A 15,004-nucleotide genomic window follows, 5' to 3' on the forward strand; every position below is an offset into this window, starting at 1 on the left:
TCGCTTTAGAAATAAAATCAAAACTTATATAGAATCAAATCAATTTAATTTAAAATTAAACAATTGAAAATTAAATTAATTAAAATTAAAATTAAACTTGACTTGATTTCGGTTTCAAATCAAAATTAACTTTTAAAAATAAAAAAATAATCAATAAATTTAATTAAATCAAATTTCAACTAGAAATTCATGCACTTTTAATTCAACTTCTTTGAACCTTAAATCAGAAACCATTATTTCTAGTCCGGTCAGCCCGTTGGGCGTTGGCCACGTCCACCATCAAATCAATAACAACAAGACCACAAAGCCGGGAGTAGGGCGGCTACGTTCTCGAGAACGCCGATTCGGTTCTGAATCACGTTCAGTTCAATGAAATCATGAACCTGAACCAAACCGTCATGAGACGGTTCAGAAGACGGTTCTTGAACCGCCGGTTCCGGTTCGAGCCCCGGTTTAAAACGGTTTAGAGGACGGTTTGAAAAATTACAATTCAAGACGGTTTGAAAGCGGTTTAGGGGCGGTTTAAGAGCAACTTAAAGGAAAAAATTATAGAAAAATTTTATTAATTTAGAATTTAAGTTATATTTGTAAAAATATTTTAATTTTTCTTATAAATTTTTCAATCAAAATAAAATAAGAAAAATAAGAATAAAAATAACTTATTTTTAAGAAAAATTTAATAAGCAAAGACTTGAATTTATTAAAAAACTAGAGATAAAACTAATTTAAAAAAAAATAGAAAAATGTGCATAAACTTAATTTTGCCTATGTATCCCTTTAGGATTTAGAGGAATCAAAATTTTCAGTTATAAGTTGAGAGAAGGGAAATTGAGGTGGTTTGGTCATATGAAGCATAGACATAGGAAAGCTCAAATTAGACAAGTAGAGCATATTGGGTTGATGATATAATGAAAATAATAGGTAGACCTAAATCGACTTGGAGGAGAATAGTACAACATAACCTAGAAGCATTACACATTTCTGAGGATTTAACCAAAAATCGTTTAGAGTGGAGAAAGAATCCATATAACCGACCCCAATAAATTTTTGGGATAAAAATTTAGTTGAATTGAGTATTATTTGCCTTTTTTAAAAAAATTATATGATAATTAATAATTAAAAAAATATAAAAGAAAAAAAAATCAAAATAGAGGGTATTGAAAATTTTATTGAAAATATAAAATAATAACAGAGTAATTGAGATAGTATTAAAATTTTCAATGAGTATAAAAATAATAAAGCAGGGGAATTGTGAAAGTACTGAGAATTAAAAGGAGTGTAGAAAATAATTATTTAGAAAATTTGAGAGATTGAAAGAGTATTAAGAATTAAAGAGAGTGTAGAGAATTAATGAATTAATGATATATATATATATATATGAATTAGGAGTAGAATTAAGTATTTATTAAATTTTTTATATTTAAAAAAAAAAATAATCAATAAATTTAATTAAATCAAATTTAAACTAGAAATTCATGCACTTTTAATTCAACTTCTTTGAACCTTAAATCAGAAATCATTATTTCTAGTCCCGTCAGCCCGTTGGGCGTTGGCCACGACCACCATCAAATCAATAACAACAAGACCACAAAGCCGAAGCCTGAGAGGGGTCATCTCATCAAATAAAATAAGAAGAGCGGAAAATATGTAGAAATAGATGAAAAGAAAGGGGCAAATTGCAAAAACCCAATCACCCCACCAACGGAATGTTTATATTTTAATGGTTGGATTTTTCTGACGATTAAAAATCTGATTTTTCAGAAACAGAGTTGAAAACGAAAGTTTCTTTTTTGCTCGTGTATGAGATTTACAACAACCTCTACTTTTTATTTGTTTCTCGAAAATTCTGGGATCAATAGAAAGGAAAAGATCTCTGATGGGTTTTATGGATTACGTGAAATCAATTGAATGGGGGAATGAATCGTACCCTGCTTATGAAGATTACATTATTCTACCTTTCTTTGCTCTGTTCTTCCCAACAGTCCGGTTCTTTCTTGATAGATTTGTATTCCAGGTACTTTGTTTCATTCATTAGATATATGTGTTTTTGTATTTATCTGATAAATTTGTTCCCTTTTTGATTCACTTGTTACTTTTATTTTTCTGTCTTGCATTTGATGTTTGCGTTGAGCTCGTTTTTGGTTGTTCACTGCCTCTTTTTTTTTTTTTTTTTTCGGTTCTTCGATGACCCATTACAGATGTAAGCTTTTGTTTTTTGATTTGTGTTTGTTTTAGCTCCTCTGGACATTGGTAGTTAGTTGTATCAGCTTGACATTTTGGTATACTGTTGCCTTTTCATATATTTATTCATTCATTAGCACGATTTGATGCTAGTATATAAATTTTCCCTGAAACATTGGAATTGGATGTGACTTGTGCAGTTTAGAATGATGGGGACGAAAATGAGATTTTGATTGAAAAGATATGATATAATACAAATTTTCAAAGTTTAGTGCAAAAGAACACTTGGACAACCGTAACCAGATGGCGTGGCAGCATAGCTTTATCGGAAACTTATAGTTCTGAGTTGATTGCATAAGACTTGAGAATTACTTGGATAGTTAGAACCTACCCTTGAGGATCATGAACCTTTTTTATTCTAAAATGTCTCTACCCTTTGTGCACTTTCCATTTATTGGTGCTTTTGGTCCAATTGAGTAAATCTAGGTTTTGGCAAACAATGGTACACATGGTTGATGCAGTTCACTAAGCTAACAGCATGTGATTTTGGTTACCTCTTCTTGATTATGCCCCTATTGTCGCTCTTTGTACGTTGTTTTCTCCATCTATGTTAGAGAAGGAAATTTTGTATGATAGAATTACAAAATTTCTCAAATTGACTTTGATATATAGTTTTTGGGATGGGAATGAAATTGGTCAAATGGAAGACTAGCAGTGGCGGATCCACTGCAAGAAAAGAGGGGTCAGTTGACCCTTTTTTTTTCATAAAGTACTCTTATGCATTTATATATTTGTTTAAATTGATCCTTCATTAATTTAAGTATTTAACCCTCTTTTTTAAATGGAGAACATATTTTTATTAATAGAAAATCAATACCCCTGTATATTGAGCAAACTATTGTATGCTTATGGTATAAGTTCATCTTTATCCACAAAAGGAATGGATTTTATCTTCCTAAATTTAAAACTCAATTGCTTTTATATGAGTATTAAGTGTATTATTTTTTAGTGCACCAAATATGTTATATAATTTGCTTATTGACCCTGGAAATTTTTTTTTTTAGATCTGCCACTGAGAACTAGGCTATTTAATGTAGCTTGACTAGTCTACAATTGATTTTGAACTAATTCCTTGCATGATGGTCTCCTCTGGGTCTTTGAAATTTCACAATTGGGTTGGGAAAGTCCACCCTCAGAAAATTTATACAGTTGTGCTTTGACAGCACATATCATTGGATGCTATGATGATTCAAGTGTATAATTATCCTAGCATACAATACAATCATTGTTGATGAGTCTTGATGATCCTACAGGTTAAGCTTGGCCTCTAAACTGTGCTTGTGACTTTGATCATTACATAAATTATAGAAATAATTTTTGAAAGTCGAATTATCAAAAGAAAGTCCCTGGAAAAGTGAGTCTTCCTTTGTTTTGATTGATGGCCAATTTACCTGAGTGAGGTGAGGCTGTAGGCTAGTACACCCGCACACTTGGAACTTGGAAGTTGCATTTGGGGTCTGATTTGTATATTTTTCTCCTTTCCTCAGCCATGAAGCATAGGTTCTTTGTTTTCATAATATTAGCTTAATGAAAATCAAGTCCCTTATGGATATAGCAACAATAATTAGTAGCTCGAAGGGGATTTGCTACTTTTGTGATGATGTGCTTATATTTTAGAAGGTTTCATTTAAAAAAACAAAAAGAGGGCCCAATTACTCCCTGAAATTCCCTATTGTGCAAATTTAGATTTTTAGAAATTGTGAACTAACATGTGAAAATCAATTAGAGGATTGATGGGTAGAGTCAAAGTGAAAAGGTTTGTAGTTTCTTATAAAACTACATCCGACTACTTAAGATAAAAACAAGAAGAAAGCCCGTCCAAATATTCACTATAAGGTGTAAGGTGTTAGCCTCAGAAGGAAACTTTTTAGTTGAAATCTGTGATATGTGCACACTGGCTCCTCATGTAAGGAATAACATTTATACTTTAGACCATGTCAAGTAAAATAAGACAACTAATTCTTTTTTTTTCCCCCTTTATAATGTTTTAGATTTTCTATTCCTTGCCAATAATACCTTACTTTGCTTGTGCCCCTTTACACTTTGTTTATGAAAAGAACACAAGCAAATTTTTTGTGCTTATAGAGAAGTTTCAAAGAGTTATATAAAGTCCCTGCTGCTCCCATTTTTCTAGTACTAAAGTGGATTTACAAAATTGGTACGTGGTTGTGATGTTCTATTCCTTTCCAATTTAATTTATAGTATATCCTCTACTACAATAACTACATAAACTAAGAATGTTAATGAGGATGACTTTTTTTCATATTGTGCTTTTCACTTACTGTTATTTTTTTTATTATCTTTTTCCCCGTCCTCAGCTTTTGTCCTCTCTTTCTCCTAGTTCACTTAAGTATTTTGTTAGGTCAGTTTGAAGTGACTATGCATGTTACAGAAAGTGGCAAGACGATTAATTTTTGGAAGGGGTCATCAGACATTGGATGTGGAGACAGATGAGAGAAAGAAGAAGATACGAAAATTCAAGGAGTCTGCTTGGAAATGCGTATATTTTCTTTCAGGAGAGATTCTAGCTTTGACTGTTACTTACAATGAGCCTTGGTTTACCAACACAAAGTGCTTTTGGGTAGGGCCAGGAAGTCAAGTCTGGCCAGACCAAAAAATGAAGTAAGATCTTCAATTATATATTTAATAGATATGGTTGTTTGATTTAGCTCTCCATTTCGCTTAACTATCCCTATATTGATTTGTTGCTTGAGCAGTATGAGATGTCACATTATTGGACTCAATTGAGTGACTATTGTATGAATTTCAGGTTAAAGTTGAAAGCGTTGTATATGTATGCTGCTGGATTTTACACATACTCCATATTTGCTCTCATATTCTGGGAAACTAGGCGTTCGGACTTTGGAGTGTCAATGAGTCATCATGTTGCAACTGTCATTCTCATTGTGCTGTCCTACATACTCAGGTATTTTATGGTCAAGTTCTGTTCTTAGGTTGGTAATATAGTGTTAATCACAACTCTTTGAATCTCAGGAAGTTTTGTTGGTTTTACCTGTAGCAAAAAAAAAAAAAAAATGAAGTCATAACTATGACGTCCATATAATAGTGACACTTATGCTAAAGGTTTATAGTGTGTTGGCAGCAATAGCACACTGTTACGGATTCGTATCGGGATCATCATAAAATTCTCATAAATTCCAATTTTGTCTCTCATTTTCAGGTTTTCCCGTGTTGGTTCAGTTGTTTTAGCTCTTCATGATGCTAGTGATATATTTTTGGAGATAGGAAAGATGTCCAAATACAGTGGTGCTGAAGGGATGGCTAGCTTTGCATTTATTCTTTTTGTTTTGTCTTGGATCATACTGCGCCTCATTTACTATCCATTCTGGGTCCTTTGGAGTACAAGGTCAGTAAAAAGTTGGTGCACAATTCACATCAACTATCAAACTTTGTAAAGTTGATGTCTTAATATTGAACTGTTTATCAACATTGGTCAATACCCTAGATTAGATGTTATTGTCAAAAAACTACAACCAAAAAACTAAAAGCTTGGTAATGAATATGTTTATTAGGGAAGGTAGTGTGCTCGCATATCATATTGATGGTCATTAGTTGGTGAAAATCGATGCCTGAAATATTAAAATTTTTTCTTGCTTTTTGACACATGTTAGAAGTGAAGCCATCAAGGACCTCTACTCTCCCAGACAATTTCCTTCCTTCTGGGGCAGTCAATACATATGCATATTTGCTTATCATAAAAGGATACCAATTTTCTTTCCTTAATTCTGCATATAATCCGGAGGTTAAAGGTTGAATTAAGGATATATACCAAGGAAGTAGATCTCTCATTTCAGGATATGTGTGTATGAGCTAATATTTTATGCAATTGATTATCTCCTTTTAATTTAAACTACTTTATCTATTTGTTTGTTAACTTTATCAGCTATCTTGACACTTATCAAATTATCCATTCATTTTTTTCTCTCTCTATTGCAGTTATGAAGTTGTCCAGACCTTAGACAAGAAAAAGCATCCAGTGGATGGTCCAATCTATTATTATGTGTTTAATACGCTTCTGTATTGCTTGCTTGTTCTCCATATTTACTGGTGGGTCCTGATATATCGGATGCTTGTTAAGCAAATCCAAGCAAGGGGTCAGATTAGTGATGACGTTCGATCTGGTATGTTAAAAAAATTTTGAGTATTAAATGGTATTGAAGTTTGCTGCATGTATGTACACAGTCAAGCATGAAAAAAGGAAAGAAGAAATAAATGAGATCAAATTTTGGTGGATGGGAAATTAATCTGGGGTCCAGCATGAGAATTTACATTTAATTACACTTGCACCATCTAGGTTGTTGATTTATGAAGAACGAGACAATTATTGATCATTTTAGAGATATGGGCTATTTCAAGGAACTATTTCCTTTTTCAATTCTCTTTACTCTTAAACACCCTTACTTGGTAGGTAAATTCCTTAATATGTTTGCCTCTATTTGTGTTGTGCAGATTCTGAAGATGAACATGAAGATTGACCAAAAGCATTAACTACTGCCTCAACATAACTGACACGAAGGTTGTGTTTTGGGGGAGCCATTTGGACATCTCATTGTATTTGCATGCATGTTTCTGCATGATTTTGTTCTTGCTCATCAAAACAGTAAGATAATTCAACTTTAAACTAGTAATAGTGTAATACCAAAAATAAAAATTATTGATTGGTGCTTTCTCTTCTTTTGGGTAAGATGTGTACTACACTGCTGCATAAAGCACAATGAAATATCTCATTATTATGAGGGTTGAAAGGCATTTAATATATTCATTCTTTATAATCAAGGCATGCATCATTTTTATTGCATTATCCTAGTTTGATTTCACTAAATTAAATGAAAAGAAAATATTTGTCTCTGCCATTCCTTCTGCAGTTGAGGGACCTGTGGTTTTACACATCTGATGTATTTTATAGCCAAATTTGGAGGACTGGTCCAAACAAGGATCCTCTGCAATTCAAGGGTTTGCTGATGGACTTAAAATCAGATGTTGAAATGGAAATGAAAGGCTGCATTGTGTGAGTAGGTTGATTATTCATATGCCACCTTACTTCTGAGTTTATTTGCTCGCCAATGATCTGTTGTGAGAAAGCTTAAATTGATTTAAAAACTGTGAACTTAGCCCCCAGCCAATTTTGAGGGCTTTTCATTACATTTAATTTTTCCTTGTTCCCTAAGGATAGGAGTTTAGTTCTAGTTAAGGTACTTTTACATTATTGTATGCCCATGTGATTTTTTGAGTTTGATCAATGATTTTTTTTTTTTGAATAAACATTTTGCTGGTCCGATTTCAGATTGTAATTAACTCAAATTTTTTATTTAGTGTATTTTGCTGACAAATTTTTTGATCCTCGCTAAAAATTACAATCCCACCTAAGCTTTCTGCTCTGCTTCTCCTCAACAACATCAATTTCCAAACTCTTTTAAGTGTGTTTTCATTTCTATTTCTTTCTTCTTTTTGTGAATATTCGGTCTCCCATTTGAATTCGTTTGTTTCCCCGGAAAACGTTGGTGAAATATAAAGATGGGCTTCCTGGAAGCCTAAGATTTGTGGGTTAGGGTTTGTCCTGAATATTAAAAGACCAATTTTCTGGCTTATGAGCTCATATTTCTGCCGTTGATTACCACGTGATCATATTTTCTGAAATTAATGGTTTGCGGTGCTTGGCTTTGGATCAAAAGTAATTGATAAAAGATTACTTGAACTGTGAATTGCTTATGGGGTTACGTTAATCTACAACCCTTTTTGACGAGTGACTGGAGCAATGAAACTGATGAGTTGTCTACTGTCATAAGCAGTTTGTTCATTTTGCACCATGGAAGACGTTCTTACAGAGATTCCACCACCTTCAAGGTTCTTTCAGGAAGCTCCCAACAACTTAACTACTCCACCAACACTTCCGTCTCCTTTCCTTCTGTTTTCTAATCCCAAACCCGATCTACCACTTTGTCCATCTCTTCTCATCTCTTTATGTCTTTGACCGCGTATTCTCAAAGACCCTAATTGGCAGTGTCTTCCAGCTACCCGAGATCCCTTTCTCAGGTAACACACTATCGAAGCCTCTCTTGGAGACAATCCTGCAATATTTATGCCCTGAATGATGCGGATAATTTGACTCTTATGGTTTCTGTTCAATGTCTTGTCAGTGCTGAGAGATCTAATTAACGTGGTTGCTAAGTTGCTTATTGGTGAACAAATAATTCCTGCGAGGGTTCTAATCTTGGATTTAGTTCAGAGCTATAATCTCTCATCAGATGAGACATGTTCTTTCCAGTTAGAGACATTGGCAGAGAGGAAAGGGCAAGATGGTGTTTATGGAGGTTCATCCTTACTGAAAGGTGTGGGCTATTTTCCCTTGGGGAGTATGGTGGATGGCTTGGCAGCTGCACTCCTAGCCCGATGCCAGATGAGGAACTCTCATCTTTCCTGGCCTGAATATGGTGGTTCCGTGGTAACTCACAAGTCTATCCTGCAGAGAACTGTGTTGCATGGCATTGACCTGAGCTCTAAAGGAGATGCACAGGATAAGTTTTAAGGTTTGGTAATATCTATGATCGTCCTTTTGATTCTGAAATGTACACCTGATGCACTTACGTTTGAAGTGCTTATTTGACTCACGAGCAACATTTCAGTTCCATGCTTCATTAGCTTTGTTTAGTTGCCTATTTTACCACTCAAAATGAGTTTACTTCTTCAAGCCAAATTCCAGAAATGTTTCGAGATTGGATAGTTGAAATCTTCAGTAATTTGAATAGGCAAGTTTTCATTAGTGGGAGAGGTCACTGCTTAAAAACCAGACTACCAGACTGCCTTCTCGATTCTGCTGGGCGCTGGCTAGTGTCCAGCTCCATGTAGCCCAATTATTCTATTAAGCTTCCTTTAGTGGCTGCGGCCCATAGTTTCCATTGGGCCATTCGGAGCCGAGCCCGTACTCCAGTCAGCTGAAAGTGATAGGTCATCCATCGTCTGCTCTAAACCTGGTGTCATGTCTCCTGTCCTGATCATGAAATAGTCGGATACACACGGCATTTATTTTTTTTTTTCTTTAATGACCTTTAAATATTACTGTTTATTAGAAGCAGATCATCTACTAAATAAAATTCTTAACTGTACATGTTTTTTCAGTATGGAAAGCATATCCTTTTAAGGCAGTATTGAGGGTGAGATCCTTATGTTTAATTGCTTTTAATATTTGTTTGTTATGCCAACATTGGAGGGTGTGGTAGTTGGTGATATTGGTCCCTATCATGCAATAAACAGTAGATGGGTTATTGTTTTTTCTATGTATTTCATGGACTCTTGTATTTGGGCAGACGTTAAATGGAAGAAAGTTTTGCTCATTTTGTTCATTTTTAAGTTTTTATTCAATTAACTCAAATTTTTATTTAACCTCAAATTAACTCCTTTCCCATATAAAAGTAATTAACTCATATTTTTAATTAAAAAAATTAAAAAATAATAAACTTATGCACCACTTTCATTAGAATAGATTAATTTAAGTTTAAATAAAAAGATTTGAATAAATTAAGCAAAAGTTTAAGACAAAATTGGACAAATGAAAAATTCAGAAGCAAAAATGAACTTTTATCTGACCTTAAATAATACGGGTCTATGATTCTATTGATTGTGCTCAGAAATGACACCTTCCTTTTATTTTTTCCCTTTTTTTACAAAAAGATTTTTTGGGATTGATATTTCCATCATTCTAATAACAACGTCAACTTGAATAATAGAAATATTACTTAGTTGATGAGTATCCTATCTTGCACTTCTAGATCATGACTGGTTGATGATTTTCCTCCATCCAAATTTTCACTCTCTGGAAAACAAGCTAGGCAGGCTATGCACATTCTTGTTTAATTTCTTCAAGAATAATTTAGGACATGTGTGAATTGACGTTCATGTCATGGAGAAATTAAAAAACTATGCAAAACCCGAAAATCAAATATACTAGATGAGGTCACAAATTCATCTTTGTCTAATCTAAACTGATCAAATCATCATCCAACCCATGAATTCCACACCAAATAACAGTCTGAAAGGTTCAAGCAGGTGGCTTTCACGCTTCAAATAGTAGATTAATAGGACCCTTTTCTAGGAGAGAAAAATTGTACATAATACCTCAACTTGAGATGAATCTTGAAAGTTGAAGAAGTAAAATATAGCACGATTTAGCTGTTATCAGTTGTAGGTTTGAAAAGTTGCCAAATCATTAAGTAATGTGCATGGCTAAGCATGTTTATTATATAGTTTAAACATTTTCTTTTTCTATTTGGTGACTTTAGTTTGGGAGTACCCACCAACCAGACCACCGTTAGTTGCATCTGCTATTGACTATGCAAAATACTCAAACGGCCATGCAAAAGAAATAGGCAAAGCTTTGTAGTCTACATTCTTTTCTCTTATATATCTCACATTCCAACCCATGTCTTCCACCCTCCTCTCGTTCAAGAAATCCAAGAAAGAAACAATGGCATTATCACCTCTCTTTCACTCTAATCTTCCTTCGCTCCAGTTTGTTCTTTTGGTTTCTGTCTTCATCTTTAGCGGTAGCTTGTATGCAAGTGATGACCCTCATTTGTCATTGGATTACTATGCATCTACTTGCCCCACTGTCTTCGACATCATCAGGAAAGAAATGGAATGTGAAGTGCTCTCAGATCCACGTAATGCAGCCCTTGTAGTGCGACTGCATTTCCATGACTGTTTTGTTCAGGTCCACACCTACTATCTTATGGCATTACCATTGAGTTTTTTTTTAACCTGTGCTTAGCCAAAGTAATACCATAATCATAATGTATATAAGATTTCCTTAGCATTGTTGTTGAGAAAAATATTATTTTGAAATACAATCTCTTTGCAAAGCAGGGAAAGTTTGTGTATATCAACTCTTCCCATAGCCACACCACAATTGTGGATGCTTGGTGCACTGGGTCAACCCTTTTTTTTTTTTTTTTTTTTACAATTATTTCAAACTTTTTTGAAGAGTTTCTAAGAGTGTTCTTTTCTGTAAAAGCAAATTTAAGCCCGATGCTTAATGTACTATAACAGTACCAAATATTGCTAAGCCAGTTCGGAATAATTATAATGTATGGTCTAATGGGTGCAGGGATGTGATGGATCGGTTTTGCTAGATGACACAATCACCTTGCAAGGAGAGAAGAAAGCTTCTCCAAACATAAACTCCCTAAAAGGTTTTAGAATCATTGACAAGATCAAGAACAAGGTCGAATCTGAGTGCCCTGGAATAGCCTCTTGCGCAGATATCCTCACCATCGCTGCAAGAGATGCAGTGATTCTGGTACTATATAATACAATTTCGTATTGCCAGTATTAGTATACAATGGTATGTAGAGGACTCAATTAAAATATATGATTTATTAATAAATTACTTATTTAGGTATTCATTGAAGAGATTGATTAATCAATGACAATAACCATCTCATAATTATAAAATAAAAATATTTAACAGATATAATAATAAAAATAAATGCTTTAATTTTTTTTTAAATTGATTTGCTACAAATTAAATGAAATTACTATTAGTTAAAAAATGTAATGAATAATTAATATTGTAAATTACTAAAAATAAAATATATTGATGGCCTAATATACAAAATTTGTCTAATTTATCTCAAATCTATTTTGTTAAAAAAATTATAAAAAGTAAATTCAGTTAAAATTATAGATTAAATAAAATAAATAATATGGTTTAACTTCTAATATTATAAAAGAAACTTCTTTTTTCTAACTTGAATACAAAGACATTTTAGCAGGAAAAAAATTCAAAATAGTAATAAGATTATAAGAAAAAAGTTACTAATATTTTAAATTAATGAAAAAATATGAGAAAATTATGTTAGACTTTTTTTTAATAATATTATACAATAATTTAAATTTTAAAGAATAGCAATTAGTAATTGTGATTTTATTAAATGAGAAAATAATAAAATAAAATTGATGAAAAGTATAGGAACAAGTGACAATAATGATTTAGATTTTTTTTTAATATGAAGATTTGTATTTTATTATGTCATTCTTTTAATAAAAAAATTAAAATTTTTTTTATATAAAATTACTATTAAACTCACTTAAAACTTTTAAAACTCGCAAGTTCCCATAGTTATCAAAATAATGTAAGAATTAAAAAAAAAAACTTTTTTTTCAAATTACCATTAAGTCCTCAAAAATTTTTAAAATTTCAGGTGCCCCCTTGGCCGTCAGCTGGCTCCTCCCATCGGTATGCCATATAAAATATTTCCATTTTTTGCTTGTTCTAAGAACCTTGAGATTTTTTCTTTTCTCTGCCCAATGCTGCCAGGTCGGTGGACCATATTGGGATGTTCCTGTAGGAAGGAAAGATTCCAAGACTGCAAGCTTTGAGCTTGCATCAGCAAATATTCCAACCGCAGATGAAGGTCTGGTATCTATCATTTCCAAGTTTCTTTATCAGGGCCTCTCTGTCACAGACACGGTAGCCCTTTCAGGTAATAATCTCTTACTGGGAAAGTGAAACTGTCCGGAGCTGCTATTCTACAGATTCCATTATACACTTTGCATATTCATATTAATCAAAACTTGAGACAGATTAAATTAATTACAGTTGATATTTGTGTAATGTATAATCTGCAGGGGCACACACTATAGGCATGGCCCGATGTGCGAATTTTCGAGCAAGGATTTATGGAGATTTCGAAACAACTTCAGATAGAGGCCCAATGTCAGAGACATACCTGAGTAACTTGAAATCCATATGTCCTGCTGCTGGAGGTGGAGACAATAACGTATCAGCAATGGACAATATCACTCCTAACCTTTTCGACAACTCTTACTATCAGATTCTATTGAGAGGAGAAGGACTACTGAACTCAGACCAAGAATTGTACTCGAGCATACTTGGAATTCAAACAAAGCAGCTTGTTGTGAAGTATGCTCATGACCCAATAAGTTTCTTCCAGCAATTCTCTGATTCTATGGTGAAATTGGGAAATATCACCAATCCTGATAGCTTTACCAATGGAGAAGTCAGGAAGAACTGCAGATTTGTGAATACATGAGCTGCCAAACCATGCATCTAAATTAAATTAATTTATATTTGTTCGTCATATCAAGAAGTGAAAAACACAGATTTATCTGTAACAGCTTTTGGCAATTCAAATGTCCCCCCAAAGGAAAGGCCTATTCGATGTTGAAGTTGCATTTCCCTTTGATTCATTTTAAGTACATAAAATTAAACTCCTTTTGATTCGTGCCCCACAATCCCATTTTTTCTTCTAATAAAATGGTACTAAGAGCAGTAAGCACTCCAACGAGAAAGAACGTGAAAAGCTGAGAAGAAAAAGGTCGTGAAAAACTCCAGGTAATGTCAACAAGCCCAACTTGCACAAGCTCCACTTTGGTTTGGGTTGGCCCTTTCTTTATTTTTTTAATTTAATACTTAATATATGTCAATATTTTATTTTATTTTTAATCATTTGCGTTACAAAGACAAATTGGACTATTTACCCATTTTTCCAATTATTTTTTGGTATTATTGTAAATTATACTTTATTTAATAAATACATTTACTAGATTTTTAAAGTCAATTTTAATTAGAAGAATTTTATTTAAATACCACTCTCGATTGGATTCAAGCATAAGAAATTGTGTAATATATATATATATATATCAATAATTTTGGTTTAATTAGAATCCATATTGTGCTATGTTCTTTTAATGAAATTTATTACCATGATAAAATTTTCATGCACATTTGTCATTTTAAAATCTTATTAATTTTTATTTACAACTATATAACATGACTAAGAGGTGAAAGCAACGAAAATATTCTCAAAAGGAGGGGAAAAGAGGGAATGAGAAATACTGATATTTAAAATATAATTTTTATAAAATAAATATTTAATCACTTAGCTAATAATCTAATGATCGAACATTTCATGATATGTGTGGAAGGCTAGGGACGTAATTTGGAGCATTATTTTTATGGAAGTTGGTGGATGATTAGATTCCCAGTGAGTTACGATCATATCAAATTGTCTCATCAATTGAGTAGATGAGTGGCCAATAATAATCTTTGAATCGGTCAGAGAATAAAGGGAAAAAAAAGGACAGAGAATAAAGAGGAAAAAAGGACGGAGAAATGGCAAATTTGTGAGCTCAGTCTGTGGATGTGGTGTTGAATACAGATTCTTCTTCTTTTATTTATTTATTTTTTTTTACTTTAAAAAATGTCAACTAAAATTTGTTTTATGTTAATATAACTCTCAATTTTATAATAATAATAATTTATAAAAAAAAATATTATATAAAAGAAAGAATATTCAATAAATAGATTATATTGTTATATAATTCTTAATTTATTTACTGATTAATTTATTTTATGAGATTAATATTATTAACTCATCTCTAAATAATTGTGGCGAAATTTAGTTCTCATGATTGTTGTTTTCTCTATTTTCCCTTCGTTGGCGTAAATTAAAGGTACGAAAGGTCACTTTCGTGATCTATCTATCCCTACCCACTAGAAGTGGGGATGAAAGGGGGACTTATCCCATAAGCCAATGGAAATGGAACAAATGTACAGTGGAAAAAGGGACGGAAATTGAAAGAAATCGTAATCTTGTTATTCAAGGATATTGTGAAAAACTGGCCCTACTTTCAATACAGCACGAAGACAAAAGCCAATTGCACTTTGGAATCACCAATTTCAATCCTCGTGATTTTTGGGACAAGACTGCAATTGACCCATTTT

General features: G+C 32.8%; 2 protein-coding genes and 1 pseudogene across 6 annotated transcripts; all 3 read left to right on the plus strand.

The window, feature by feature from the left end:
* Positions 1-1,641: 1,641 nt before the first annotated feature.
* On the plus strand, positions 1,642-7,525 carry LOC110657846 (ASC1-like protein). 5 transcript variants are annotated; one of them, XM_021815242.2, is made up of 7 exons: positions 1,642-2,014; positions 4,634-4,863; positions 5,012-5,167; positions 5,423-5,608; positions 6,199-6,383; positions 6,712-6,778; positions 7,169-7,525. In XM_021815242.2, the coding sequence occupies exons 1-6, from the start codon at positions 1,877-1,879 to the stop codon at positions 6,735-6,737; spliced, it is 921 nt and encodes a 306-aa protein (XP_021670934.2). In that variant the 5' UTR covers positions 1,642-1,876; the 3' UTR covers positions 6,738-6,778; positions 7,169-7,525. The 5 variants fall into 5 exon arrangements, with proteins under 5 accessions (XP_021670934.2, XP_021670933.2, XP_021670936.2 ...); XM_021815241.2 differs by having other exon boundaries at positions 1,643-2,014; positions 7,128-7,525; XM_021815244.2 differs by having other exon boundaries at positions 1,876-2,014; positions 4,609-4,863; positions 7,128-7,525.
* A 153-nt stretch (positions 7,526-7,678) lies between these two features.
* LOC110657847 (uncharacterized) lies at positions 7,679-9,582 on the plus strand (annotated as a pseudogene).
* Positions 9,583-10,681: 1,099 nt separating this feature from the next.
* LOC110657845 (peroxidase 11) lies at positions 10,682-13,446 on the plus strand. The gene is made up of 4 exons (XM_021815240.2): positions 10,682-10,969; positions 11,363-11,554; positions 12,575-12,740; positions 12,886-13,446. The coding sequence occupies exons 1-4, from the start codon at positions 10,724-10,726 to the stop codon at positions 13,308-13,310; spliced, it is 1,029 nt and encodes a 342-aa protein (XP_021670932.2). The 5' UTR covers positions 10,682-10,723; the 3' UTR covers positions 13,311-13,446.
* Positions 13,447-15,004: the final 1,558 nt, after the last annotated feature.

The sequence above is a fragment of the Hevea brasiliensis genome, chromosome 17, assembly GCF_030052815.1.
Source record: "Hevea brasiliensis isolate MT/VB/25A 57/8 chromosome 17, ASM3005281v1, whole genome shotgun sequence".
NCBI classification, from domain to species: Eukaryota; Viridiplantae; Streptophyta; class Magnoliopsida; order Malpighiales; family Euphorbiaceae; genus Hevea; species Hevea brasiliensis.